The following is a 25,897-nucleotide window of genomic DNA, read 5'->3' as shown; positions in this document are numbered from 1 at the left end:
CTTGAACAAAAAAATGAAAAGAGCACACACATAAGGGGCGGCTATGGTGAAAATGCATAAAAAATAAAGAAAGAAAAGTAAAAGAAGAAGAACTCACCTTGGGGCTGCAACAATAGAGGAAGGAAGAGCTTGAAGGAGAGGCTGCTGGAGGAGAGAGAGGGAGCAAGAAAAGGAAAGAGAGATCAATGAGGGGGTCGACCCCTATGTTCCCCTTTTTATAGAGTTTCATTAGGTTAGATTTTTGAGAATTTTATTTTCTCAAAACTCTTCCTAATTAACTCAATTAAGAGATGGCAATTTTGCTTGGAGTTCCAACCTAACAAGACACTAACTACTGACCTTAATCGAATCTCTAATTAGCTTTAAGAAATCTCAAATGTGGTGCCCCCCTTGGGGGCCCACATTTGGTTTTTAAAAGACTTAATTATAAGTTTTAAAAACAAGGTTTTAAAAAGTACAAATAAAGGTTATGTTTTAAAATCAATTTTGATCTTTTTGAAATTCTAATTCAATTAGGACACTAACCAAACTTGAACTAACCTAGACCCTTTCAAATGTGATGCCACCTACTGTGGGCCCCATTTGAGTTTTCAGAAAATGATTATTAAAGTTTGAAAATAAAGGGGTTAAAAACAAGATTTTCAAAAAGGGTTTAAAACAAAAGATAAAAATCAAAGTTCTAAATCAACTAGGGCCCTAAACAACTTGAAACTCTCGCAAATGTGGCGCCAATTGTGTGAGCTCTATATTTGAGTTTTTAAAAAGGTTAGAATAAAGATTTAAAAGAGTTTTTTTTTAAACAGATGAAAATAAAAACAAAGAGTAAATTCGAGAAAATTAGAGTTCTGAACTGACTGAAACTCCTGATTAGAGTCCTAAAATTTTGAAATTCTTAAATTTTGATTTTTGAAAGACAAATGAAGAGATTTTGAAAGATCTTTTCAGAGATTAGTGAAAATAAATAAAAGACGAAATCAAGGTTAGAGTCCTAATCAATTGGGACTCTAGAATAAAGTTCTAAAAGTTTGAAACTCTGAGAATTGGATTTGATTTTGAGCAATAAGTGAAATAAAAGTAAAATGATGAAATCAGAGTAGAGTTCTGAACCGACCGAAACTCTGGCGCAGAGTCCTAAAATTTTGAAACTCTATAATAAAGTCCTAAAATTTTGAAATTTTATTTTTTAAAAGATAAATCAAGAAGTTTTTGAAAAATTTTCTCAAAAATGAAGTCAGGGTTAGAGTTCTAATCCGACTGAAACTCTGGAACAGAGTCCTAATCCAACTAAAACTCTAAAATTCTGATTTCTTTCGAAAGATTTTCTTGAAAATAGGTAAAAATAGAGGTGAAAGGTAGAGTCTTAATCCGATTGAAACTCTAGGATAGAGTCCTAGTCTGACTGAAACTCTAAAATTTTGGCCAAAATGAAAGAAATGGACAAGGGATAAGGCTACCTCTGATTTAAAACCAAAATGAAAGTTTGAAAAAGTTCAAAAAGGTGAAAAGACAGAGTTTTAATCCAACTAAAACTCTAAAATTTGAGAAATCTAGATAAAAGAAGTGATCCAGAAGCGACACTACCTGAATGGGTCCCATCCGAGAATTGAGATCAGTTAAAAAATTGAGTTTGAAATGAATCTAGATTACTTTCTATAGAAAATATTTTAAAATAAATGAATATAAGATCTTGGAGGTTGATAAATAGCAAATATCGATTTAAAACTCGAGCTTTTGAAATTGATTTCAAAAGAAAAGTTTTAAAACTCGAATCTGGATTAAAGATGAAAAATGAGAGTGTTGGATCTCAAAAATGATATGCAATGCAATGAAATGACATGACATGAAATGGCTTGCAATGACATGCAATGATATGCAAAATACAAACCCAAGATGAAGGATTTGAAGTCCCGAACCCCTGGCAGAGACAAAGAATCAAGCATTCTTGTTCAAAGATGAGAATTGATAACTGAAATTGAGCCAAAATAGAGATTGAATTTTGAAATATTTGAATTTGGGGCAAAATTTGTGCTTTAAATAGCCCTGACTCATATGTCGACCAACTGGTTCTCTGAAGGATTTAGAGAATGGGCCCCAGTGGTAAGAGGAAAAGATTTGTGAGTGAAGGTGAAAATTTTGGGGTGTTTACAGATGCCCCTCTTTGCTACTAAGTTGGTTGAGAGTCAAGCTTAGTGGCAAAGAAAATACACCAAATTTGGGCTATAAAAATGGCCCAATTAGAAGAATCTGACTGGGTATGAAAGAATTGGCTCGAATGATAGTTGTAGATATGGCATGAAGAATGGAGAATAAAGTTTACCTCATCGGAATGAGGCTCAGGCTTAACCCTTATCTGAATGGGAAGAAGATACCTCGTGGAGGAGGCTCAGGTTTAACCCTTACCTGAATGGGAGGCTAGAGTGGAGTCCTCGAGAGAAAAGATTAAGGAAACCACCAAAAAATACCTCATAGAAAATGAGGGGCTGCAAAGAAGGAAATGAAAATGGGATTCCTTAAAAGCTTTGGAAAAGGGAGTGATCTTGGGTGCCTCATTGCTGAAACTGAATAGCTTTTGAAAATTTGTCCTTTTGTTGAAAGATAATTCAGGTTTAACCCTTATCCTGAACGGGAAAAAAAATACCTCGTAGAAAAACGAGGTTCAGGCTTGACCCTTAACCTGAACGGGAAAATACAGAATCCTTAAATAAAGAAACCAGACTGGAACCTTTGGATTTTACATAATAAATCCGAGAGGGATTTGCAAAAAGAAGAAAATGGGGTTTCCTAAAGCTTTGAAAATGGTGCGCCTCATTGCTGAGACTGAATAGCTTTTGAAAAATGGCCTTTTGCTAGAAAATATAAATGTTGGCTCGACCTCAAACTGAAAACAAAAAAATGAACTATCTATGGTGGGATAGTGGAAAACATAGGGAAATGTGCAAATATGAGAGCTTAGGCGCTCAGATCAAAATAGAAGAGAAGGATCTTGAAAACTTGTGTTGTCAAATCCTAAAGAGGGATAAAAACAATGCCAGGATATATCAAAATGGACATCATGCTCTCACTTCATGTCGGGATAGCTTGAAAAGATTATCAATAAGATAAAAATTATAGTTGATTCAAAATGATTGAAATGTAAGCACATTTGTTTGAAAGATATTCCCTCTTCTACCTAGAGTATTAGTTCCAACTGGGCTAACTCCGTAGAATCCATAATCAAAATCAAATTATTGTTGTTGAGTTTCTTCAAGGAAGCTATCCATTTCCTTGATATGAAAAGAAAGACAGATATTCTCAGTTTCATAAAAACATTTTATGAAAATATATTGATAAAAGAATTTCACATGAATAAAGATAATTCTTGAAAGTTTGATACCTGGGGTTTACCCATGATAATCTTTTTGCACTCTTTTAAGACATAAAGATTGAGCTTTCTTGGGGTTTGGCAAGAATTTTATCACATCAGCCTTCAACTCAGCTATGTTCTAATTTCTCCTTGAAGGACACATCACATACTGCTTTAATTTGGAGATGATCTGAGTCTTCTTTAGTCCCAGGAAGTACATTGATAATGTTGTCTCTTTAGATTGAAAATCTCTTTGTGATAACAGTGATCAAATATCTTTTAGGGATTGGCGGGAGGTTCATCGCATTAGCCTTCAACTTGATGATAATTTAAACTTTTCCTAGAAGGACACATCACATGCTCCTTCAACTTAAAGATGATCTGAGTCTTCTTTGGCCCCGAGGGTCTAACTCATCCATCAGTCTTCAACTTGACGATGATTGGAAGATCCCTTTTGCATATAGTTAATTGTAGCTTGAATAATTGAAGAGATATTGAGATTGAGTGGATTCTTTTTATACTCAGGATATTTTCACTACTTTATTACCAGAAGAACGATCTTTAAAAATGTGTCATAATTATGATTAATATCAATTCACTTATGGCTTTTCAACATCATTGAATGTTTCCTTTACCGGTCATATCGAGGATTTTTCTTTATCCTTTTGGTTGACCAACAGAAAAGCTTGAATTTTATTATTTCTTCGCAAGAGTTTTGTTCTTTTGAAAGAGATACTGAAGGTAATATGAGGTAAAATTTTATGTAATAAAGATTTTGAGATCAACAACTTTTATATATATATATATATATATGACATTGGCAAAATGTTCTTGAAATCTTTGGTGAAAGAAATTGCTTGACATCCGATTGACATATCTGTGACTAAATTCTCCTATCCTTTCCTCAAATGAGAGACTCAGGCTTGACCCTTACCTGAACGTGTAATAAAAAAAATACTCCCCTCTTCTCTGAAGAGGAGGTGTTTGCAAAACAAACTTTCGAAGAGAAAATAAGTTTTCATTAAAACTCCCTAACTTTGGGCTTCACTTATGGAAAGGTAGTCGATTGGATAAGATCGATGAATTGTCATAAAGGGGCGAGTCCATTATACTCTCCCCAAAAAAGGGTCCTCGATGACAGGATAGCCTAACAAAAAATATTGGGGGCCACAAGGAGAACGAGCTTTCATCGAAGCTTTTCCTAGAAGAAGGGTTCCTTGTGTGATAAAAAAATTTGTTTTGTAAACTATTCGTGAAGCACGAGTCCCTTCAAACTCTCCCTAGAAAAGGGTTTCAACGAACGAACAATATTTGCATGTGAAAAGAATGAGCTCCTTAAAACTCTACTTGGAAAAAGGTCCCTCGCAAGAAAAATGATTGATAATTGATATTGGGTCAATTGAGAATAAATCTGACACAAAGGTCGAATTTTAGATGACCATTATTAGCGAATGTAACCCGAAGGTTAGAAAATAATTGATTTTAATAGAATTGATAACCCGAAGGTTTGCTTGATAAAAATTGGTGACCCAAAGGTCGGTGTGACAATATGGGCGGCCCGAAGATCTGATTAATAAAAATTGATTGACCCAAAGATCTGAAAATGAATGATTTTGATAACATTGGTAACTCGAAGGCTTGCTAAAATTGATTGATCCGAAGATCTGACTGATAAAATGGGTGACCTAGAGGTCAGTCTGACAAAATGATTGACCCGAAGGTCTGATAGATAAAATTAATGACCCGAAGGTCGATTTGATAGACTTGAGTGACCTGAAGGTCTGATAAAGATTGATTGGCTCGTGGGTCTAAAGATTGGCATTGAGCCTGAATCCTGATGTGAGACTAGTGTTTGGATTGAATTTAAAAGAGTGACCAGTACGAATAGTAGATTTGGTAAGTGAACCAACGCGAAGTCGGATTTTATAAAAGGACCAACGTGAAGCTGGATTTTGTGGGACCAATTCGAAAATTGGATTTTAATGAAGCACCGGCATAAACACTGGGTTTTAAACAAGTACCAATGCGAACATTGGATTTTGAAACAGCACTGGTATGAACACCAAATTTTGAGAAAGTACCAGTATGAACACTGGATTTTGAAAAAGTATCTCCACGAACACTAGATTTTGAAAAAGTACCAGCACGAACATTAGATTTTGAAAAAGTAAGTCGGCGCTTTGAAGATATTTGAAGATTGTGATGGGATTTTTCAACTTTGCCTTTATGATTGATTGTCATAAATGACTGTCGGGGTCTCAGAATTTATCCCTTGTCCTGAATGGGTATGGACTCAATGAAAAATGACGTAAATCGATACAGATGGGTGTCAATCAATGCAAATGAATGCAGATCAAGCAAATAAACAGACATTGCCTGATAATGTTTGATAATAATGCTTGATGAAAGAATTTGTTTGATAATGAAAGGATTTATTTGATCATGCATGCATACAGAACATTTGAAATAAAAGATAAGTTTTCATAACAAAAGATGCCCCAGTGTAGTCTGGGAGGAAGGTGTTTAGATAAAAGAATAATTGATCATTATTAGAGGAAATTCATTAAAGAATACAAAAGATAGAACGAGCATTCTAAGCATAGAATTTCTTTAGATGCCAGGCATTGATAGGATCGGGTAATTCTACCCCATCTGCATTAATCAGACGATATGAGTTATGTCGTAATGCTTCTTTGACCATGTAGGGACCTTTCCAATTCAGTGACCATTTGCCACATGGGTGGTGTTTGAGATGATCCGTTGATCTGAGAACCAGATCATTAACTCGAAACCTTCTTTCGATAACTGACTTGGCATATTGTCTGGCTATCCTTTGATGAAAAGATTGAGTGTGCTCTGCCACCTTGAGTCTTCTCTCGTCGAGTAGATCAAGTTGTACCAACCTCTGTTGCTGATACTGATCCAGCGATAGCTCTAAGAGTGATGTGAACTTAAGAACAAGCTCTTGAACATGAAGAGGTAGTACCACATCGGTTCCATAAATGAGCTTTGAAGGAGTGCCATTGGTTGGAGTTTGAATGGTGGTTTCTGCCTGACCGTTCCCTTGAGGGTAATAGGGAGCTAAAAAATGATGATGAATCTTGAACAAAAGGTCTTCATTCTCTCATTCTTGAAATGAGTGTCATTATCTGAAATAATGTTGTGTGGTATACCAAAACGATAAAGAATATTCTTGTAGATGAATGAGACCACATGTCGGCCTTCCACTCTACGCAAAGTGACAACCTCAACCCATTTGGTAAAGTACTCTATTGCGGCAAGAAAATCTTTATGGCCATTGAAGGAAGGAGTAATTGGGCCCACAACATCGAAAGCCAACATGGAGAATGGCCATAGAGATGCAACTGATTGTAAATATGTAGTTGGCGCATGAATGGAAGGTGTATGCATCTGACATTGGACACACTTCTTCACAAAACGATAGTAGTCTTGTTGCATGGTTTTCCAATAGTACCCTACTCGAATGATCTGCTTAACGAGAGTTTGGTAACTGACGTGGCCACCACAAATGCCTTCGTGTACTTCTCGAATGACTTCTTTGGCTTCATCTTCATCCAAGCATCAGGAATACTCAGCACTGAACCCATGACGATAAAGGACATTGGCAAGAATAAAATATCAAACAGACATGCATTGAATCACTCGTTGCTCTCTCTTTGACAATTCTGGTGGAAGTTCACCAGTTTCAATGAAATTCTTGATATCTTGGTACCAAGGCTTCTTCTTTTGCTCTGTCTGGTTGATTCGCATAATTGAAATGAAGGTAGGTTGATCGAGTCTGCCGATTTCAAAAGTGCGACAGGATTCATCGTATTTGAAAGACATAATGGAGCCTAGACTGGCTAAGTCGTCAGCTATTTGATTGAATTCTCTTTTCACTACAAGAAAATACGTTGTTAGCGACGGACTTTAGCGACGGAATACTTCTATCGCTACTTAGCGACGGATTAACGAGCGAAAAAAATTTGTCGCTATAATGAATAAAGTTTACGAAAATAGCGATGGAATAGCTCCCGTCGCAAACTCCGTCGCTAATTAGTGACAGATTTTGCGACATAGTGTTTCGTCGTAACGGACGCAACATTTGGCGACGGCCTTTGCGACGGAAGATTTTCTGTTGCTACTTAGCGACGGACTGGGCGACGGAATATTTTTCATCGCTAGTTTCGTAAATTTGATTTACGTTGGCTTAGCGACGGAATTAATCCGTCGCTAATTTTCGAATAACCCAAATCCCAGACAGCTTTTCCTTTTCTTCTTTCGCTGCTCCCGCTCTCGCTGTTCACTGTTCTCCCGTTTTGGTCGTTTGCCCACTCCCGCTGTTTGCCGGTCCCACCATCCGCAGGCCCCGCCGTTCGCCGCCGCCCGGAGACAGGTAAATGAGGGGTCCCCCCCCCCCCCCCCGGGCGTTTTCCGGCAGGGGGTAGACCCCCTGCCAGAAACGCAGGGGGTTAACCCCTTGTCGGAACAGCAGAGGGTCGACCCCGGGAGAGGGTTAACCCCCTATCTGTTCCAGCAGGGGGTCAACCCCGACAGAGGGTTAACCCCCTGCCTGTTCTGGCAGGGGGTTAACCCCCTGCCTTTCCGACAGGGGCTTAACCCTTTGCCGGAACAGGCAGGGGATTAACCCCTTGCCGGAACAGCAGGGGGTTAACCCCCTGTCTGTTTTGGCAAAGGGTCGACCCCGGCAGGGGCTTAACTCACTGCCGAAAAGGCCGGGGGTCGACCTCCTGCCATAACAGGGGGTCAGTTAACCCCCTATGTTCTGTAAGGGGGTTGACCCCCTGCCGGAACAGCAGGGGAGTCGACCCTCTGTTGGAAAAGCCTTTTTTTTTTGGTGACTTTATTTTAAAACGTTTTTTTGTGCAGATTTTTCAACGGAACCAGCTTGTGCGCAGCCACCTGTGGTAAGTAAGTGACAAAAACAATGCAAATCGGGTAAATACCCGTGGTGAGTAAGTGATGCAAGCGTATCACATGTTATTTAATTTATTAGATTTAACACTTTATTGCTCACACACTAACTTAGTTGTTGATATTTAGGGTTGCTTTGTTGGAGTTCGGAGATCATGCTGAGCATGATTTTAATGTATGAATATGGAAGTGTTCTTATTTTTTGAGTACGGAGTCCATGCTAGGCATGGTAGTAGTTAGTAAAATATTGAAGTGTGTTTGCTACAGGTACATGTTTGTCATTTGTTTAATATGAATGATTGCAATGTATTGCAATGTTTGATGTAATTGTATCCATGCTTGCATGTAGTTACTTTCAATTTGATTATGACTTCCATGTGAAATTGTATAATGAAAGCATGCTTTAAATGATTGTATCGTGTTATTAATAGTTTGCACATGAAAATATTAAGTTATCAATGCATTGTAATACTTGATGTGAATGATTTGAATTATTTAAATGTATTGTAATACTTGATGCGAATGAATGAGTTGTATTGCAATACTTGATGTAAATGATTTGAACTATTTGAATATATTGTAATACTTGACACGAATGATTCGAATGCATTGTAATACTTGATGTGAATGATTTGAATTATTTGAATGTATTGTAATACTTGATACAAATTATTTGAATTATTGCAATACTTGATGTGAATGATTTGAATTATTTGAATGCATTATAATACTTGATGCGAATAATTTGAATGCATTGCAATGCTTGATGTGAATGACTTGAATGCATTGCAGTACCTGATATAAATGATTTGAATGTATTATAATACTTGTTGCGAATCATTTGAATGTATTGCAATACTTGATGCGAATGATTTGAATTATTGTAATACTTGATGCGAATGACTTGAATGTATTATAATACTTGATGTGAATTATTCGAATGTATTGTATGACATATGTTATTTGTTAGAATATGGTTCGTGGAGGTTACAGTGGTTGCTCATCCAGTAGTAGCCAGGCCCAACCTTCATCTTCATGGGCTCCTCTGATAGGTATATCATTTAACTAATTGGATGCTTGATTAGTTCAAATGCGCATTCTGAGAATTTCTAAGGTATTTTTTTACAGATGATGTTTCGCCTATACACGACCCACCTACACCAGTTGATCACACAAGTCAAGAGCCAACACAAGAAGCAGGGTCTTCTCAGTCTGGCACAAGAAGACTCATTCGAATAGTGTATATCGATAATCGACCATAAGTATTTTGTTTTCAATTATTGCATATCTTATAAATATTTTATATTGATATTTACTGTGTACCAATTCATGTGCAGCACGAGGTTTGAGCCACAAAAAGTAGTACGGGAGATTAGGAATTCACTTCTTCAACATCTACTAGGACCGGTTGCTTAATGGAAAGAGTACCCAAATGAGGTGTTAGACAGATTGTGGTCCTCATTCACGGTATACAGTTGTTTCTCATAGTTAATGTGTTTCATATTTAATTTTTTAAAGTCATGTCTACTAACTTTCTGAAAATATTTGTAGGCTTCGAATCGCTTCGCAACTACGGTGGAAGAAAATGATGCAAGGAAGGTGTGGCAGAAGGTGGCTGTCAATCAATTTGCAGACATGCTGCACAATATGAAGACTGTAGCAAAAAAAGCATCTGGCGTAATAGATGATCCACTACAGTGGAAGGGCCATGGCTCTATTACTATCACGAGAGATTATTAGGATGAAATGTGCGATAAGTGGGCGGGAGATGCATTTCAAAATCGCTCTGCGAAGGCTGCATAAAATCGAACAAAAATGTCCGAAGCCCATCTACACACAGGTGGATCTAAGACATTTGGGAGCCACCTGAAGAAAATAGTAACTCATCAATATATAATATTAATTTTATAAGTATTGTTGCAAAACTTGTGAACTAAATCTTTTGTCCTTTAACTTCGCAGAAAGCAGAAAAATGAGGCATTGTACCATATAAAGATGAGTTTGTTGAAACACATAAAAGAAAAACTACGGGAGTCTTCGTATCAGAGAATGCGAGAATGACAACGGTATGCATTTATTCTATTAATAATCATTGCAATATGCAAGTTATCATAATGTTATCATTAATTATTAATGTATACTTTAAACATTATTTTGTAAGAGGCATATGAGCAACAGATGGTAGAGCGATATGGCGATGACGCTACTCAGCAACCATCATTTGATCTTGCAGCATGGGTGACTGCAGCAGGTGAACCCAAAAAAGGTCGCGTGTTCGGGTTTGGGAGTAATATGAACACTTCACCAGTTATTGCTTCTTCCAGTTACGGCTCACAGACTTCTTCCGCCGACATAAGCTCCAAGCAGCAGCTTATTCTTTTCGGTGATGATGTACGCGATAAGGACACACTGAATGACTACTTCCATGACACTGTTGCCCCCTTTCTCCGAGATGAGTTCAACAGTTTTGTGCTAAACAGGGGATCTTCGATTGCAGGTCCCTCTCAGGTATAATCACATATTCAGTTTTTTGTCTGTCTTAGAACACATATGAGCATAATCGAATCACATATATAACTTTTTGTCTGCCTTAGAGCACATATGAGCATGATAGAATCATATATAGAGTTTTTTGCCTGCCTTAGAGCACATATGAGCATGCTATAATCACATATAAAGTTTTTTGCCTGCCTTAAAGCACATATGTGTTACGACAATGAAGTCATACATGATACTTCAAGTACAAGGTTTTGATGATAAGCAAGTGGAATCAACTGCATTTCAGCTAAAGCTATGAAAAAATTGAAGAATTCAATGAAGAATCTTTGAAGACTAGTGTGCAAATGTTTAATTCATTAAAAGTCTTAGATTCTTGTAAGAGCCTTACTTAGAGTGCATATTTAGGTTGCATTTCACCTTAAAAAAATCTTTAGAAAAACTTTTCTAAAAAGAACCCTCTTGAAAATCTTTTTAGAAAACTCTTTTCTTAAATTTTCATGTTTATTAGTCGACCAATCGACTTACCAGTCGACTAATCCTTTCGCGCCATATTTTCTAAAAAGTCATTTTTGTCAAATTAGTCGACCGAAGGTTTTATCAGTCGACTGGACAGAATGTCTGTTTTCTGGAAAATTAGCAGCAGTCGACTAATGGTTTTATCAGTCGACTGAACAGAACATGTGTTTTCTGAAAATTTAGTAGCAGTCGACTAATGCTTTTATCAGTCGATCGAACATAATGTTTGTTTTTCAGAAGATTTTAGCAGCAGTCGACTAAAAGGTTTTTCAGTCTACTGATGATATTATCAGTCGACTAACTTTTCTCAAGATGACTAAGTTTCAAAAGTTCAGATTTTCAAACGGCTCGATTAACAGATCAGTCGACCGACGATAACTGTCAGTCTACTAATAACTAACTATTAGTCGACTAACTGATGTTTCAGTCGACTAATTTTGTCGTTTTCCTGAAACTTCAAAAAGGCATGTCTTTTCATTTTTCAAACGTTTTGATCATTCAAAATGGACGGTTTTGACACCCTTTCATACCCTCAACGTATGGAAAACTTTAGCTATAAATATGAGTGCATTTTACACTAAAAAAAACAAGAATTCAATCGATTTGAATCATTTACTTATTGTTTTTCACTCCTATTCAGTCAAGTATTTGTTTTCTCACTCACTTGATATTTTCACTTCAGTTTTTCACTCAAATCACTTTGAGAGATAGTGAATTTGTGAGTAGAGTATTTCAACAACCTCAAAAGCCAATTGCATCTCATTTGCATTCAAAAGAAAGGCTCATAGGTTGTATTGTAAGTTGTTATTTCTTTTTTGTAAAAAGGACTCCTTGGCTTAAAGGAGTTGTTTGCTTTCAGTAGGGTTGTTACTGAAAGTGGGACCGGTTTTTGTCTGTGTGATCTTGTAGTTAACAAGGTTGATAGTGGAAATCTCAAGCGGGTTTTGCTTGGGGACTGGATGTAGGTCGGGATAGACCGAACCAGGATAAAATCTTGTGTTCTTTGTGTGTTTGCTTTTCGATTTGCAAAATCCTTCAATATTCTGCAGACAATTTTTAAAAGCACTATTCACCCCCCCCCCCCCCTTCTAGTGCTCGTTGCCTCGATCCTAGTGCACTTTCATTTGGTATCAGAGCACAGGTTTGCTATTACTTTGATTTGACCATCATCTAGCATGGCAACTACAACATCTCAGCAAAAAGAAGGAAGCTCCTTTGTTCGACCTCCTCTCTTCGACGGAACAAACTATGGATACTGGAAAGTAAGAATGACAATATTCTTGCAATCCATGGATCTCGAAATCTGGAGAGTTGTTTCAGAAAATTGTCAAACTCCATCAACTGATTTCAGCCAATGGACCGATGATGAAAAGAAGATTGCTTCACTGACTGTCAAAGCCATGAATGCATTGTACTGTGCCGTTGACAAGGTAGAGTTCAATCGCATCTCTCAATACTCTACAGCAAATGAAATCTGGCATACTCTTCTCGTGACTCACGAAGGTACGTCAAAGGTAAAGGAATCTAAAATTGCTTCTTTAGTTCATAAATTTGAATTGTTCAAAATAAAGCAAAATGAATCTATATCGGACATGGTAACTAGAATGACCGATATAACTAACACTTTGAAATCCCTTGAAAAAAAATATTCACAAGTGGATTTAGTCAGAAAGATTCTTAGGTGTTTAACTCCTGAATGGGAGAGAAAAACCACTGCTATTGAAGAAGCAAATGATCTTTAACACTCTCACTCTTGAAGATTTGGTTGGTAACCTTATGGCATATGAAGTCCAACTTCAAGACAGACAAGAAGAAGAGCCCAAAAAGAAGTCTCTTGCTTTTAAGGCTACTTCTGACTCAGAAAATTCAGAAGAAGATGAAGATGAAGATATTGCCCTCATCACAAGGCAATTCAGAAGATTCATCAAAAAGGGAAGATTTCAAAGAAAGGTAAAGAAAGCAGATTCTTCCAATCCCAATGAAGTTAAATGCTTTAACTGCAAAAAGGCAGGACATATCAAGAAAGATTGTCCTCTTCTCAAAATCAATCCCAAGGACCAATTCAAGAAGAAAAAAGCATTTCAAGCATGTTGGGATGATAGTGACTCCTCTTCCGATGAAGAATCAAATGAAGAAGTCGCCAACATGTGTTTTGTAGCACAAGAAAATTCGGTAAGTCAATTTGACTATGATGAGTTATTTGAAGCATTCAATGATTTATATGCTAAATTTAAGAGTCTAAATTCTAAAAATAAAGAGTTAAAAACTGAAAATTTAACTCTTGACTCTCAAAATAAAGTGTTACTTCAAGAGATAGAAGATCTCAAGAAGGAAAACTCTTGCCAAGCATTTGAAATAAAAGAAATTGGAGTTAGAACCAATCTCTTACAAAAAGAAATATCTAGTCTTAAAGAAAAATTAAATGATCTTCTTTCTATAGTGACCAAATTCACAAATGGTCAAGAGAATCTAGAAAAACTTCTTGGTTCTCAAAGATGCTCGGTTAATAAAACTGGATTGGGATATAGCTTCTTTGATACTCAAAATAGACCATACTATGTGGTGAAAAATCAAAGACATTATTCTCAATCATTTGTTCATATAACTAAACTTTCTAGTTCTAATAGAAATGCATCTAATCATGATGCTTATTATTCCAGACATGATTATCCTAGACATGATTATTCTAGACATGATAAATCCTTTTATAGAAAGAATATTTATTATCAAAGGAAACCAAAATCCAAATGGATATGGGTTCCTAAGACTAACTCTCATGGACCCGAAAATAGAAAGGGGTCAAATGCTCTATTTTCTAATTTTGTTGTAGGTACACAATATAAGGAGCAAATGGATATTAGACAGCGGCTGTTCCAAACATATGACTGGAAGGCCGGAGTTATTTTCCACCCTCCAAAATAAGGATGGAGGAACCGTCACCTTTGGTGACAATAACAAGGGAAAAATAATAGGTATCGGTAATATTGGTAATCCAAAATTTCCCTTGTAGAAAATGTTCTTTTAGTAGATGGTTTAATGCATAATTTAATATCTATTAGTCAATTATGTGATAAAGGTTTTCATGTTTCTTTTGAAAATGATTTATGCTTAATTTCTGATTTTCAATCTAAAAAGATCATTTTTAAAGGTAAAAGAAGGAACAATGTGTATGAACTATATCTAGATGAATTACCCACTTTTAATGAAAAATATCTTATTATTTCAAATGAAATTCAATGGTTATGGCACAAGAGACTTGGACATGTTAACTTTAAAATTATTTCAAAGTTATCCAAGAATGATCTTGTAAGAGGCCTACCTAGAATACCATTTAAGAAAGATCACTTATGTGATGCTTGCCAAAGGGGTAAACAAATCAAGAGTTCTTTTAAAGCAAAAGATATAGTTTCAACAAAACGTCCTCTTGAACTTTACATTTAGATCTATTTGGACCATCTAGAATTCAAAGTTTGAATGGTAGCAAGTATGCTTTTGTTATAGTAGATGATTATTCTCGGTTTACATGGGTGATTTTTTTAAAAAGCAAAAATGATGCTTTTTCGGAATTTTCTAAACTTTGTAGAAGAATTACAAATGAAAAATCTACATCTATTATTAAAATTCGTAGTGATCATGGTGGTGAATTTGAAAATGAATCTTTTCTAAAGTTTTGTGATTTACATGGTATATCTCACAACTTTGCTTTTCCTAGAGCGGCTCTACAAAATGGAGTTGTTGAAAGAAAGAATAGAACTTTGCAAGAATGTGCTAGAACCATGCTTCAAAATAAAAATTTACCAAAATACTTTTGGGCTGAAGCAATTAATACAGCATGTTATGTCTTAAATCGTGTTCTTATTCGACCAATTTTACATAAAACATGTTTTGAATTATATTATGATCGTATACCAAAGATCTCATATTTCAAAATTTTTGGTAGTAAATGTTTCTTGTTAAATACCAAAGATAATCTTGATAAGTTTGATTCAAAATCAGATGAATCAATATTTCTTGGATATTCTTCTAGAAGTAAAGCTTATCGTATTTTCAATAAAAGAACATCTTGTATTGAAGAATCTTTATATGTTGCATTTGATGAGAATTGTGAGCAGGTTATACCTCTAAGCGAAGAAGAAGAAGTAATACTTCAAGAAGAACCCTTGATAGAGAGTACTTCTCAAGAAAATATTCCTCTTCAACCGGTTTGGAAAGAAGTTCCTAAGCATCCACATGAACAAGTTATTGGTGAAATAAAGAGTGGTGTCCAAACTAGAAGGCAAATAAAAAAATATATTGCAAATGTTGCTTTCATATCTAAATTAGAACCAAAGAATATCAATGAGGCTTGTGATGATGAATTTTGGCTTTTGGTCATGTCTGAAGAACTTAACCAATTTACTAGGAATGATGTTTGGGATCTAGTTGATAGACCAAAGGATCATCCAGTAATTGGAACAAGATGGGTCTTCCGAAATAAGCTGGACGAAAATGGTGAAGTCATTCGTAACAAAGCAAGGCTAGTAGCACAAGGCTATAATCAAGAAGAAGGCATAGATTTTGATGAAACCTATGCACCAGTGGCTCGATTAGAGTCAATTCGAATGACGCTTGCTTTTGCTACTTACATGAACTTCAAGTTATATCAAATTGATGTTAAGAGTGCATTCTTAAATGGACACATCAATGAAGAAGTTTATGTAGAGCAACCTCCAGGCTTTGAAAATGAGAAATATCCAGAAAAAGTCTACAAATTGAAAAGAGCTTTGTATGGACTCAAACAAGCACCAAGAGCGTGGTATGAAAGACTACGAAATTTTCTAGAACAATCTGGTTTTTTCATTGGTCGGGTAGACTCCACTTTATTTATTAAAAATCTTAATTCAGATATTCTTATTGTGCAAATTTATGTTGATGACATAATATTTGGTTCTACTAACGATTCTCTTTGTAAAGAATTTGTTAAAGCTATGCAGGAAGAGTTTGAAATAAGCTTGATGGGCGAATTAAACTACTTCTTTTGGACTTCAAATAAAGCAAACTGAAGAAGGAATCTTCATCAATCAGGCTAAGTATACAAAAGAACTTCTCAAGAGATTTGGGATGGACTGATCGAAATCAAGAAGGAATCCTATGAATACAACTACTTCTCTTGATAAAGATGAAAATGGTAAAAGTGTAGATACTAAGCTCTACAGAGGTATGATCGGATCTCTATTATACTTAACTGCTAGTTGACCTGATATTATGTTTAATGTGTGTATGTGTGCAAGATTTCAAGCTAATCCAAAGGAATCTCATTTAACTGCCGTAAAACAAATTCTTCGTTATTTGAAAGATACTTCAAATTTTGGTTTGTTTTACCCAAAATCATCTTCCTTTGATTTAGTTTCATATAGTGATGCAGATTTTGCAGGAAGTAAATCTGATCGCAAGAGTACTAGTGGAACTTGTCATTTCTTAGGAAATTCCTTAGTCTCTTGGTTTAGTAAAAAGCAAAATTTAGTATCACTCTCAACAACTGAAGCTGAATATATAGCGGCTAGTTTAGCATGTTCACAAGTACTTTGGATGAAACAGACCTTAAAAGATTTTGGTTTGAATTACTCCACAACAACTATTTATTGTGATAACACTAGTGCTATAAATCTTTCGAAAAATCCTATTCAGCACTCAAGAACTAAGCATATTGAAGTTAGACATCATTTTTTAAGAGATCATGTGTTAAAAGGAGATATTTCGTTAAATTTTATTTCCACTAAAGAACAACATGCCGATATCTTCACTAAACCTCTTAAAAATGAAGATTTTATGAGAATTAGGAGAGAACTAGGTATTTGCTCGTTTTTAGATTTGTAAAAATGCTGTTTTTTGAACAAAATCTCAAAATCGTACTTTATTAGTCGATCGATAAAATTCTAGTCGACTGATGTTTTAGAATTTTAAATGAATCGCACCATATTAGTCGACCGATATATTTCTAGTCGACTGATGATATTTTTAGAATGAGTCGCACATTCTTAGTCGACCGATAAAGTTTTAGTCGACTAAAATTTAAAAAAAAAAAATTAAATGAAGGGACCTGATGCCCCTTGGATTTTTTTTCACCCGTTCTTTTTAAAATAGACATCGTTTTACTTCGTTTTCGTACCTTTTCATTTTTATTTTAAAGGAACGAAACCCTTAAAACGAAAACCCCCTTTTGGACTCTTTTGCCTCTTTCTCTTCCGAAAAACCCTCGGAGTGTCGTTCGATCCCATCTTCGCCGGGATTTTCTTGTCGTGACAAGGAGACGCTGGAGTCTTCTGGCCGTGATCTTGAAACGCCGGAATCCTCTTGCAGTAACTGGCGCATCTTCAAAACATGTCGGAACTCTCTTGTCGTGACAGTGTATTTTTCCGCCATTGCCGGAATCCCCTTGTGGCCGACTTCACACTCGTCGTTAGCCATTGTGTCCTCTGTTTCTGTTTCACAACGCCGGACAGCGTTCTCCTTCTGCCGGAAATCGTTTGGAAGCCGACATTTTTTTTGGTAAATCTGTTTTTTTAATCATGCCTCGTACGAAGTCTGCATCTGCAAAAGGTTTAGGTTCTCCTCCTTCTACACCTACTTCAAGACATGGTTTTTCACTCAGATTACTCTGAAATCCTCTTTTGTATGATACTTATGGATCAATTTCTGCACTACCTATTTTACCAGGCCGAAATGTTCTATTTCACTTATTTTCTCGTTACAACATAAGAGAATTATTTTCTGGAATTTCACATCTCTTTGATGCTTGTGCATGCTTGTGCAGATACTCTTCACTATCCTTTTCTTATTCACTTGTTTTACACGAATTTACAAATCGATCATGAAACTGGAATTTTGTCCTCTCTTGTTCGTGATGTTGAAATCGAGTTTGATTTGAAACTGCTTGGAGAAATTCTTGAAATTTCACCTTCAGACACTCTTTTCAACACTATTGAATTAAATGATGAAAGAGTTTTTGAACAAATTCTTCTTCCAGCTGCACCTCACTGCCCTCTTTTCAAAAATACTAATCTTCAAACTCGTGCACGCATTGCTGGACGAATCCTTGCCCATAATGTTCTACCTAAAACTGGTTCTTTTGATTATTATTCCACAGATCTTTCTACGGCTCTTTATGTTTTATTTGGAAATATTTCTGTCAACTGGGCCAATGTGTATTTTACAAATTTATGGAAACAAAAACCATTTCTTCCTTATGGTTGCCTTTTAACTCGTATTTTTAGACATTTCAAAGTTCCTTTAACAAATGAAAAATATATTGAGCAAAAAGAGTTCTTTGATCAAACAATTTTTAAAAGAATGGAAACTAAATATCTGCCTCCTTTAAATGTTGATCAAACTGAACCATCTGATCCTACTGAACCATCAATTTCTGAACCTTCACCTTCTGCAACACCTTCATCACATGCAAAAAGAAAGAAATTTTCTACAAGTCAAGACAATGATGAAGTTATGCAGAGACTGGAAGCTTTGGAGTTGCATCAACACACTTTTCGTGAAGATGTGACTCAACAACTATCTTCGATTCAGAAAGAGATTACTTCAATCAAGGATTTGCTCAACTCACTTTTCTGAACTATATTGTCTAAACTTTCATACTTTATGGGTTGTAATATTTTAAACTTGTATCTCAATTTTGCTTATGCTATTTCTGCCCTTACTCTTTTTTGATTCTGACAAAGGGGGAGAAAAAGATAAAAGATAGCATTACATTGAATTTGCAGGAGATCTTGCAAGAGAAATGCGAAAGTAGGAGAAAAAGATAAAATACATGAAGTAATGATGAATGGAAATGCAAACCAATCAATATGTGATATATGTGTTTTAAATGTGCTAACTTTTAATGTTTTGCAGCATATTGATAAGGGGAGTAAAATCTCCATTTATGCATCTAAATGCTTCATCTTTGATTAAGTTTGCCATCATCAAAAAGAGGGAGATTGTTACAACAATGAAGCCATACATGATACTTCAAGTACAAGGTTTTGATGATGAGCAAGTAGAATCAACTGCATTTCAGCTAAGGCTATGAAGAAATTGAAGAATTCGATAAAGAATCTTTGAAGAGTAGTGTGCAAATGTTTAATTCATTAAAAGTCTTAGATTATTGTAAGAGCCTTACTTAGAGTGCATATTTAGGTTGCATTTCACCTTAAAAAAATCTTTAGAAAAACTTTTCTAAAAAGAACCCTCTTGAAAATCTTTTTAGAAAACTCTTTTCTTAAATTTTCATGTTTATTAGTCGACCAATCGACTTACCAGTCGACTAATCCTTTCGCGCCATATTTTCTAAAAAGTCATTTTTGTCAAATTAGTCGACCGAAGGTTTTATCAGTCGACTCGACAGAATGTCTGTTTTCTGGAAAATTAGCAGCAGTCGACTAATGGTTTTATCAGTCAACTGAACAGAACATGTATTTTCTGAAAATTTAGCAGCAGTCGATTAATGCTTTTATCAGTCAACCGAATAGAATGTTTGTTTTTCAGAAGATTTTAACAGCAGTCGACTAAAAGGTTTTTCAGTCTACTGATGATATTATCAGTCGACTAACTTTTCTCAAGATGACTAAGTTTCAAAAGTTCAGATTTTCAAATGGATCGATTAACAGATCAGTCGGCCGACGATAATTGTCAGTCTACTAATAACTAACTATTAGTCAACTAATTGATGTTTCAGTGGACTAATTTTGTCATTTTCCTGAAACTTTAAAAAGGCGTGTCTTTTCATTTTTCAAACGTTTTGATCGTTCAAAATGGACGGTTTTGACACCCTTTCATACCCTCAACGTATGGAAAACTTTAACTATAAATATGAGTGCATTTTACACTAAAAAAAACAAGAATTCAATCGATTTGAATCATTTACTTATTGCTTTTCACTCCTATTCAGTCAAGTATTTGTTTTCTCATTCACTTGATATTTTCACTTCAGTTTTTCACTCAAATCACTTTGAGAGATAGTGAATTCGTGAGTAGAGTATTTCAACAACCTCAAAAGCCAATTGCATCTCATTTGCATTCAAAAGAAAGGCTCATAGGTTGTATTGTAAGTTGTTATTTCTTTTCTGTAAAAAGAAGGACTCCTTAGTTTAAAGGAGTTGTTTGCTTTCAGTATGGTTGTTACTGAAAGTGGGACCGGTTTTGGTCTGTGTGATCTTGTAGTTAACAAAGTTGATAGTGGAAATCTCAAGCGGGTTTTGCTTGGGGACTGGATGTAGGTCGGGATAGACCGAACCAGGATAAAATCTTGTATTCTTTGTGTGTTTGCTTTTCGATTTGCAAAATCCTTCAATATTCCGCAGACAATTTTTAAAAGCACTATTCACCCCCCCCCCTCTAGTGTTCGTTGTCTCGATCCTAGTGCACTTTCAATATGAGCATGATAGAATCACATATAAAGTTTTTTTGACTGCCTTAGAACACATATGAGCATGCTATAATCACATATTCAGTTTTTTGACTGTTTTAGAACACATATGAGCATGTTATAATCACATATTCAGTTTTTTTACTACCTTAAAACACATATGAGCATGCCAAAATCACATATAGAGTTTTTTACTGCCTTAGAACATATATCATTCATGATAGAATCACATATAAAGTTTTTTGCTTTGCCTGCCTTAGAGCACATATGAGCATGATAGAATCACATATAGAGTTTTTCTGTCTGCCTTAGAACACATATGAGCATGCTATAATCACATATTCAATTTTTTGACTGCCTTAACACACATATGAGCATGATCGAATCACATATATAGCTTTTTGCCTGCCTAGAGCACATATGAGCATGGTAGAATCACATATAGAGTTTTTCTAGCTGCCTTAGAACTCATCTGAGCATGATATAATCGCATATAAAAAAAATTTAATGCCTTAAAACACATATAATTCATGATAGAATCACATATAGAGTTTTTTGCTTGCCTTAGAGCACACATGAGCATGATAGAATCACATATAAAGTTTTTTTATTGCCTTAGAACACATATGGGCACATAATAGAATCACATATAGTGTGTAATTTATTTCATTATATTTTGTTTATCAATACTGACTGTTCTTTTCTTGTGTAGGCTGCTAGCGATAATCAGCGTAGCGGAGCTGAAGGGACAGATAAAGGCAATGAACAAGAAGACGCACAAAATCTTGGCGATGATTAGAGAACTGTATTGAAGAAGTTCTATTTTTTTTTTGTTTCCAAATTGTAATTGTTGAATTGTAAATAATTAAACTTGTTAATTTTAAGGTGGAACGCTTAATTGTTGTAGATTCCTTTTATATGAAATTTTATGTTTAGTTTGTTTTTTATTTACAGGAAATATAAATTGTACCGTTCTCGGTATTTAATTTTCAAATAAATTTTTTTATTTTTTTTTTCGTGTTTGCGACGGATTAGCGACGGATGTTTTCATCGCTATGCATATAAATCTAGCGACGGCTTAGCGGCGGATGTAAATCCGTTGCCAACCAAGGTCACCGTTTAGTACCGGCGGATTGGCGACGGAATACGTCGTTTATTATTCTATCGAAATTAGCGACGGACCGGGCGACGAATTTATTTTGTCGCCAGTTAGCGTCGAAAAAATCACGACGTAAGCATACCGTCACCTCGTCATCGCTAATCCGTCGCTAAGCTTGTTAGCGACGGAATGTGGTCGTCGCTAATCCACTGCTTTGTTGTGGTGTTTGATATGAAAAAGTTAAAATTCCTCGAAGCCATTGATGAGAGCTAAGATGATCTTTTGATAAGAAAGTAGCATCTGATCTTTCACCTACTATTTGGCTTTGACCTGACTGATGATGAGCAGTGAGTCGCCAAAGGCATGCACTCTCTTGACACTGAAGTCTTACAGAATTCTTAGACCTTGTATTAAAGCTTCATACCCGGCCATGTTATGAGTGCGTTGAAAATCAAGATTGAGGGAAAAAAGAATCATCTCCTCCTCAGGCACGATCAACAAGATCTTGATCCCTATGCCAGTCATATTCTTGGAACTATCAAAAAATAAACTCCAAAGTGGAGACTATTGGACATTGTGGATGCGCTCATTAGAGAAATCATCTTCGGCTTTTGCATCTTCTGCCAAAGAAAAATTGGCTAACTGGTCGGTGATGGTCTGGCCTTTGATTGACTTCTGAGAGACATACTCTAAGTCATGTTGCATCAACAGAACTTGCCACTTGGCAATCCGTCCACTGAGAAACGGTTGCTCGAGAATATACTTAAGAGGATTAAGTTTTGATAGAATCTTGACTTCTGACGCTAACAAATAATGTCTCACTTTCTGACACATCCAGACCAAAGCTAGGCATGCCTTCTCTATTTGAAAATGTTTCTTCTCAAAATCAATGAAGGTCTTGCTCACGTAGTAGATGGCATGCTCTATTCGACTGTCGTCTTCATATTGCACCAAGAATTCACTACAAGCGGTTTGATTAACTGAGACATATAACAAAAGAGGCTTTCCCAATTCTGGCAGCTTCAGAACAGGTGGGTTGAGAAGATATTTCTTGATACACTTGAATGACTGCTGACACTCTGGTCCCCATTCAAACTTCACTCCTTTTCTGAGTAGATGATTGAAAGGTTCACACCTCATGGTCAAATTGGATATGAATCATTAGATTGATTGCATGTGTTCCTGAAGACTATGCAATTCTTTGAGATTGGTCAGAGGTGGCATATCGATGATAGTCTTTGCCTTAGCGGGGTCTACTTCTATCCTCTTTTTGTTGACCATGAAGCCAAGCAGTTTGCCTGACTCTACTCCGAAAATATGTTTCTGAGGATTGGGTCTCAACTTGAATAGAATAAGTCGCTTGAAGACTTGACCGAGAACATCAATATGGTCTTCTTCTTCCTTAGACTTGACCAGTTAGTCATCAACATATGCATCCATAATTTTATGCATCTGGTCATGGAAAATAACAGCCCTTGCACACTGATAGGTTGCCCCCGCATTCTTAAGCCCAAATGACATGATTGTGTAACAAAAGGTACCTCAAAGCATGGTAAACGATGTCTTGGACTGGTCACGAATGACTAGCTTGATTTGATTATATCTTAAATATTCATCCATAAAAGAGAACATGGCATGAGCTGTCGTGTTATCGATCAGGAGATCAATGTTGGAAAGTGGATAGTCATCCTTTTAGAGTAGCCTTATTGAGATCTCGAAAGTCAATACAAATTTGAACTTTGTCGTTCTTCTTAAGAAATCTCATGATATTTGCTAGTCAGTCTAGATAGTTTATCGCTCGAATGAATCCAGCTTTGAGTAAATCATCAAGTTCTTCCTTGACTTGTTGCTCAATTTGAGGATCCATTTTTCTCAACTTCTGCTTGACTAGTTTAATATTTGGCTTCAAAATGAGGCAATGCTCAACCAATTTGAGATCCAATCCCGACATATCCTCATAAGTCCATGCAAACACCTCTTGATGCTGCTTGAGAAAATAAATGAGCCTTTCCTTTTCATCTACGCTTAGACTCATGCCAATCTTGAGAATCTTTGGAGTATCTTCTGAACCAATATTGATATCTTCGGTCAGATCCTGAACTAGGGATAATGGCTCATCTTGCTTCTGAATTGATGTAAACTCTGGCAATTTTTGGAGGGATGAGTCAAACTCTGCAGACTCTTCTGACTATTTTATTGTCTTACTGTCCTCTGCTCTTGCCTTGACCCGATGGATCCTTGAGGGCTTCAGAACGATTGGAAGAATATTTGGATTAACAACAAGCTTATTTGTTGGTCTGGAAGACATTCTAAAATTTAGGAAAAGAATAGTATTCTGGGAATCGACCATCATAAAACAGATTACAAAAATGAAAGAAATGACAACGAATTATAAAGACAAATTACAAGAAGAGAAAAGATGGATGGCATCCAGACGAATAAGAAGAATTGATAACTTTATTGAAGACTTAAAAATAATGACAATGATAAGAAGTGAAATGGGACATCGTCCCTACAGAATGCGAAAAACAAAGGAAATGAATAAAAGAAAATGAAGATAAATATTCTCAGTGCGTCCCCTTGACGAAAATAGTGTTTTTATGTGATCTACCCGTGAATCCCAGTCCTGCCCTATGTGGATGATGGTCAGGGATTAATGGCTCTAGCCGACCATCTCTGTTCTTGCCTAAGCCCTTGAAAGGTTGGTAGCCATGCTTCAGTAAAAGATCAAATCCCCTCTTAGCTTTTACAAATTGTGGGAACAAAGGATGATCTCTAAAACTGTAGTAATCCAAACAACCTTCGACTTTGAAGAAATGTGGTCCTTGTCATCGGACCATCGCTGCGGTATGCTCGGTTGGTCGTGCTTCTTCCAATTTCAACATCTCAAGGCTTTCGCTGAGAATGGCCTCACCACTTTCTTTGATGCTAGGGATATCAGCTATGAAGGTTGATCTAGAAATCATAGGCAGTGGCAGCCTCTCCTCTAGATCTTCACCCAAGATTGTGGTGATCATGCCGCCTTTGAACCACTTGATGCACTGATGGAGAGTGGATGGCACCACATTCGCATTATGAATCCATGTGCGTCCCAATAAGAGATTATATGTTAAGGGCACATTGACGACATGGAAGAGGACCGTATGGATAGAATAGTTAATAAAAATCTCCAGGAAATTTTTTTCCTTTTACTATCTGTCCATGATTATCAAATCCATAAATGGTGATGGGATCAGGGTGGTACTCTTCTTCCTTCAGTTCCAGAGCCTTAGCAGTCATTTTCGGATAATATTAAGGTTGATGCCTCCACCAACGAGCACGTGGGGTACGGTCATTCCCCTGGTCTGTACTACTATATACAAGGGATTATTATGGAACACATGAAGCTTTGGTAGGTCCTCATCTGAAAAAGTGATAGGAGTGTTGGTCATGGCTTGGTTGACAATCTAGGTTATGTCTTCAGGGGTTGTGCCTGATTTTACCTTGATTTTCTGAAGTAACTTGTTGGTGCTTAGAAGAGGCATGTGCTAGCTCGAGGATCGAAACATTTGAGAGGCGATAATCAGCCTCTAGTCCATATTGACTTTTTTATCTAAGGCCATGCTCTTTTCTTGAGCAGTCTTTATAAAGTGCTTCAGAAATCTTAGAATTCTCTTGGCCACTTCGGCAGATATCTTGGCGGGCTCAGCTGAGACATTTAGCTTGCTGAAAGCTGAGATGAGGTTCATCTTTTGGGCACCAGACTGGGCTTGGTGCAACACTAAGACCTGATGTTGGACATGAATATTTTCACTGGAACACGGCTAAATGTGATCATGTGGTTGAAATAGGCGATCAGATATCATCATTGTTGAATGTTGAAGGAACGACTGATTTAAAATGATCATTTTCTCCTCATCGCCACTTTCTACCAGAAGTTTTTTATCAATATAATCCTAAATGATATTTTTTAGAACAAAATAGTTCTCGGTATCATGTCGCATTGCCCGATGAAACTTGCAGAATCTGTCATTCATTTTCCCATGACAATGGGTGGATCGGCTACCTTAGAGAGCTTGATCATTTTGCTGATGAGCATATATTCGAGCACAGTCTCGAGTGATTGATC

At 36.3% G+C, this 25,897-nt stretch overlaps 1 protein-coding gene across 1 annotated transcript; it reads left to right on the top strand.

The window, feature by feature from the left end:
• Positions 1 to 10,446: 10,446 nt before the first annotated feature.
• LOC149818554 (uncharacterized) lies at positions 10,447 to 21,711 on the top strand. The gene is made up of 2 exons (XM_089984167.1): positions 10,447 to 10,786; positions 21,403 to 21,711. The coding sequence occupies exons 1-2, from the start codon at positions 10,457 to 10,459 to the stop codon at positions 21,487 to 21,489; spliced, it is 417 nt and encodes a 138-aa protein (XP_089840293.1). The 5' UTR covers positions 10,447 to 10,456; the 3' UTR covers positions 21,490 to 21,711.
• The last annotated feature ends 4,186 nt before the right edge of the window (positions 21,712 to 25,897 follow it).

The sequence above is a fragment of the Nuphar pumila genome, chromosome 13 (genome assembly GCF_984573655.1).
Source record: "Nuphar pumila chromosome 13, dmNupPumi1.hap1.1, whole genome shotgun sequence".
Classification (NCBI taxonomy): domain Eukaryota; kingdom Viridiplantae; phylum Streptophyta; class Magnoliopsida; order Nymphaeales; family Nymphaeaceae; genus Nuphar; species Nuphar pumila.
This window is presented reverse-complemented; position numbering and strand designations above follow the sequence as displayed.